This window comes from Penaeus vannamei, chromosome 29 (assembly GCF_042767895.1).
Source record: "Penaeus vannamei isolate JL-2024 chromosome 29, ASM4276789v1, whole genome shotgun sequence".
Classification (NCBI taxonomy): Eukaryota; Metazoa; Arthropoda; class Malacostraca; order Decapoda; family Penaeidae; genus Penaeus; species Penaeus vannamei.
Genome location: NC_091577.1, coordinates 29,773,419 through 29,778,418, shown reverse-complemented (window position 1 = coordinate 29,778,418; position 5,000 = coordinate 29,773,419). Strand labels below are relative to the sequence as shown.

Here is a 5,000-nt window from a genome sequence, read left to right as displayed (position 1 = left end):
GTCGGCCGTCGAGTACACCCTGAAGGGCTTGTTGTCCTTCGTGAGCACCTGCACGTGGTCGAAGTCGCAGACGATAAAGCAGGCCAGGTAGGTCACCATGGGCACGCTCTTCTCGAACCGTACCTCCGTCAGGCCAGGAGAAGGGGAGTTGGGGAGTTCCCTCTGTGGTGGGTGAAGGAGGGGGGGAGTGGTTAGATGGAGTTGGGAGTGGGAAACGCAGTGGAAGACGTGGAGACGGGGAGATGGGGAGTTCCCTCTGTGGTGGAGGAGGGGAGGGAGTGGGAGATGAGGAGAGAGGGAGAGGGGGAGTTGGGGAGTTCCCTCTGTGGTGGAAGAAGGAGTGGGGAGTGGTTAGATGGAGTTGGGAGTGGTAAAAGGGGAGTGGAAAGGAGTGGATAGGGAGTGGGTGGAGAAGACGTGGATAGGGAGTTGGGGGAGTTCCCTCTGTGGGTGGAAGAAGGAGGGGGAGTGGTTAGATGGAGTTGGGAGTGGGGTGGGTGGGGAGGGAGATGTGGAGAAGAGAGGAGAGAGGGGGAGTTGGGGAGTTCCTTCTGTGGTCGGTGTAGGAGGGGGGAGTGGTTAGGTGGAGTTGGGAGTGGGGAGGAGGGAGGGGGAGGAGATGTGGAGAGAGGGAGGAGAGGGGAGGGGTGAGGGAGTTCCCACTCTGTGAAGGTGGGTGAAGGAGGGGGAGGTGGTTAGGAATGGAGTTGGGAGTGGGGGGGGGGGAGTGGGAGATGTGGAGAGAGGGAGAGGGGAGTTGGGGAGGTCCCTGTGTGGTGGGGGAAGGAGGGGGGAGAGGTTAGATGGAGTTGGGAGTGGGGGGGGAGTGGGATATGTGGAGAGAGGGAGAGAGGGAGTTGGGGAGTTCCCTCTGTGGTGGGTGAAGGAGGGGGAGTGGGAAGCGGAGTGGAAAGGAGTGGATAGAGGAGTGGAGTGGAGAAGACGTGGAGAGGGGGAAATTGGGGGAGTTCCCTCTGTGGTGGAAGAAGGAGGGGGAGTGGTTAGATGGAGTTGGGAGTGGGGGGAGGGGAGTGGGAGATGTGGAGAGACGGAGAGGGGGAGTTGGGGAGTTCCCTCTGTGGTGCAAGAAGGAGGGGGGAGTGGGAAACGGAGTGGAAAGGAGTGGATAGGGAGTGGGTGGAGAGGAACGTGGAGAGGGGAGTTGGGGGAGTTCCCTCTGTGGCAGGCGCGTAGAGAGGGAGTAGTTGAAGGGAGTTTAAGGGAGTGGGAGAAAAAAAGAGAGTGGGAGATGACTAGAAGTTGGGAGTGGGAAACGGAGTGGATGGGGAGTGAGTGGAAGAAGGGGAGTAATGAATAAAAGGTGTGAGCGGGAAAAGGAGTGAATGGGGAAATGGGTAGAAGAGGACAAAGAAGATGGAGTTGTTAAAGGGAGTTGACAGTGGGAAAAGGAGTGGAAAGGAGTGGATGGAGAATGGAGTGGAAGACGTGGTGAGGGGTGAAGAAAGGGAATGATAACAAGAACTGGGAGTAATTAATGAGTGAATGGGGAATGAGTAAAAGAGAGAGGATGAAGAAGGTGAAATAGTTAAAAGAAGAGAGAAATGGAAAAAGAGCAGAAAAAGAGGAATAGGAAGGAGAGGGAAGAAGATAGTTAAAACAAATAGGATGCGAGCGAGGGAAGAGGAAAAGAGTGGAGAGTGGAGAGTAATGGGTAGATGAGAAGGACAAAAATGTAACCGATGGGTAGAAGGGAGACTGGGAGAAGATGGTGGGTTAAAAACGAAACGCATACAGAGAGATAAATAGATAGATAAATAGATAGATAGAGGGACAGACAAATGAATAAAACGATAGGTAGATACAAATGTATGAATACATTTACATGTGAATAGACGAATATAGGTGTGTGTGTGTGTGAGTAAATACACATATATGTATGCACACATACACACACGAACACACACACACACACAAACACAAACACAAACATACACACACGCACACACACATACACACAAACACACAAACACACACACACACACACACACACACACACACACACACACACACACACACACACACACACACACACATACACACACGCGCACATATACACACACACCCATACACACACACACACACCCACATCCACACACACACACACGCACACACACACACACACACACACACACACACACACACACACACACACACACACACACACACACACACTCACACACACACACACACACACACACACACCCTCCCCCAAAATCCTCACCTCCACGCGGACATATTGGAGAGGGAGCGATGTATCCTCCCTTTTCCTCCCTCCCTCCTTCCCTCCTCTCTCCTCCCTTCCTCCCCTCCTCCCTCCCTTCTTCCCTCCCTTCCTCCACTCCTTCCCTCCTTCCTCTCTCCTTCCCTCCCCTCCTTCCCTCCTCTCTCCTTCCCTCCCTCCTTCCTTCCCTCCTTCCCTCCCTCCCTTTCCCTCCCTCCCTTCCTTCCCTCCCTCCCTCCCTACCACTCCCTCCCTCCTACCCTCCCTACACCTCCCTCCCTCCTACCCTCCCTCCCTCCTTCCTTCCTTCCCCCTCCTTCCCTCCTTCACTCTCCCCTACCTTCCCCACTCAAAACTCTCACCTCCACGGGCATGTTGGAGAGGGCGATGTACCCTCCCTTTTCCTCCCTCCCTCCTTCCCTTCCTTCCTCCCTCCCTCCCTCCCTCCCTTCCTTCCTCCTTCCCTCCTTCCCTCCTTCCTCCCTCCCTCCCTCCCTCCCTCCTTCCCTCCCTCCCTCCTACCCTCCTTCCCTCCCTCCCTCCTCTCCCCTACCCTCCCTCCTTCCCTCCTCTCACCTCCACGGGCATGTTGGAGAGGGCGATGTACCCCTCCGTCGGCCTCACGAGCGTGGTGGTGAAGGTGCTCTTGAAGGAGGGCTCGTCGAAGCAGGGGAAAGCGCTGCGGGCGTCAGTGGGCTGGAATTTGCTCGTGGCGATCGACCTGAGGGAGGGAGAGGGCGGGAGGGTGAGAGGAGGTCGTTGGTGGTGGTGGCGGGGTGGTGGTGGAGGAGTGAAGGGGTTGTGGTGGTTTTGGAGGGGTAAGAGGGGTGGTGGTGGTGGTTGTTGGAGGGGTAAGGGGTGGTGGTGGTGGTTGGTGGTGGAGGAGGTGGTGGAGAGGGCGGGAGGGTGAGAGGAGGTCGTTGGTGGTGGTGGTGGAGGAGGGATAAGGGGGTGGTTGTTGGAGGGATAAGGTGGGTGGTTTTGGAAGGATAAGGGGGGTGAAGGAGGGAGTGGTGGTTGTGGTGGTGGTTGGTGGTGGAGAGGGCGTGAGGAGTGAGAGGGAGGTCGTTGGTGGTGGTGGTGGTGGCGCTGGAGGAGTGAAGGAAGGAGGGTGGTGGTGGTGTTTGAGGGGTTATGGTGGTTTTTTGGTGGTGGTGGAGATAGAGGGAGTGAAAGGGGTTGGTGGTGGTGGTGGTTGGAGGGGTAAGGGGGGGTGGAGAGGGCGTGAGGGTGAGAGGAGGTCGTTGGTGGTGGTGGTGGAGGAGTGAAGGGGGGTGGTGGTGGTGTTGGAGGGGTTGTGGTGGATTGTGGTGGAGGAGGAGTTGTGGTGGTTTTTGGCGGTGGTGGAAGTGGGGTGAAGGGGGTAAGGGGGGGGGTGGAAGAAGTGAAGGGTGGTGTTGAAGGGGTAAGGGGGGGGGCTGTTGGCGGTGTTGGAGGGGGGTGAAGGGTTAGTGGTGGTTGTGATGGAGAGGTAAGGGGGGTGTTGGAAGGGGTAATGGGTGGAGTGGTGGTGTTGTTGAAGCGAGGGTGAGGAAGGGGGTAATTGTGGTGGTTGTTTGGAGGATTGTAGGGGTTAGGGGGGATGGTGTGTTTGTGGTGGAAGGGGGGGTGATGACAGGGGTGGTTCAGTGGTGGAGGGAGTGGTAGAAGGAGGGTGAGTGGGTAGGTATGGTTGTGGTAGTTGTGATGGGTGGGGGGTTGCTATTATTGGTGGTGGTGGAAGGGGTGAGTAGGTAGTGGTGGAGGGAGTGGAAGTTATAGTTGAGGTGGAGGGGTGATGGGTGGGTAGGGGGTTGCTGTTGTTGGTGGTGGTGGCAGGAGTGGGTTGTGGAATGGGGGGGTAGAAGAGGGTAATGGTAGTGAAGGTTGGATTGGTGATGATGGTAGTGGTGTTGTTGTCGTTGCTGATGTTGTGTTGATGTTGTTGAGTTGCTGTTGTTTTCAATCAAGGATTTTTTTTCTCTCTCTTCTAGTTCTTGTTTTTTTTATAAAGGATATCACCCGTATATATAAGAAAGAGAGAAATAACTATTCAATCAAAGAGAGATTAAAACACAGTACAGTATATGCGTCAGTCATAGTATACACACGTATTATTATACGTTTAAGTCTTCATCTTACGTCCATAGCTGTATAGCAGAGACAAAAGAATATCTATTTCTACTGCTAGACATAAAATACTTATTTCTAATTACAGGACACCCTTGTTTGCAGATATGGCGTTAGAAATTAATAATTAGTAATAGTATGTAAACCGCCAAGAAATTATTCCAGAAAAAAAATATAAGCACAATCTGGAATTTGCCGGATTATAGATATCCCCCGAAAAATTGGTCATTCGATACATGCCGGATTAAAAGGATGCCGGATTAAAGGAGTTTTTCTCATAATCCCATTAAGAAATAATACTAAACAGCGTATCCTGCCGTATTTAATCAATCAAAACCCAACAAACAACCAAGATTATTAACAATACCACAACCGTCTTCCAAAAACCCAGTCGGAGGCTTTTTCGCAACGACCCACAAAAAAAGCAAAAAAAAAAAAACTCTTGTGCTAAAAATAGATCCGCTTGTAAAATTCAACGTGACGGTCGGGAACACGGCAGGCAGAGGAGATATCGGGCAAGACCAACCCACGCAGATAAAATATAAATGTCCCCCCTCACCTCGCCAGCTCTCCACAGCCCTGTTCGCGGTCTTTCTCGTCGACACCGAGGACGTGGCTGGGAGGTCCTGGGAGTGGGTGGGGCTTGGAG

At 53.5% G+C, this 5,000-nt stretch overlaps 1 protein-coding gene across 2 annotated transcripts in view; it reads right to left on the bottom strand.

Annotated features, from left to right (window-relative positions):
* Nucleotides 1-5,000, bottom strand: part of LOC138867360 (glutamyl aminopeptidase-like) — a 67,886-nt gene that overhangs the window by 17,648 nt on the left and 45,238 nt on the right. For both annotated transcript variants that reach the window (XM_070142670.1, XM_070142671.1), the window contains exons 3-4: nucleotides 2,819-2,963; nucleotides 1-162 (exon numbers count right to left, since the gene is read on the bottom strand). The exon at nucleotides 1-162 is cut by the window's left edge and continues 3 nt beyond it. In XM_070142670.1, the coding sequence (XP_069998771.1) occupies nucleotides 1-162; nucleotides 2,819-2,963 (307 nt within the window). The remainder of the gene's footprint in view (nucleotides 163-2,818; nucleotides 2,964-5,000) is intronic.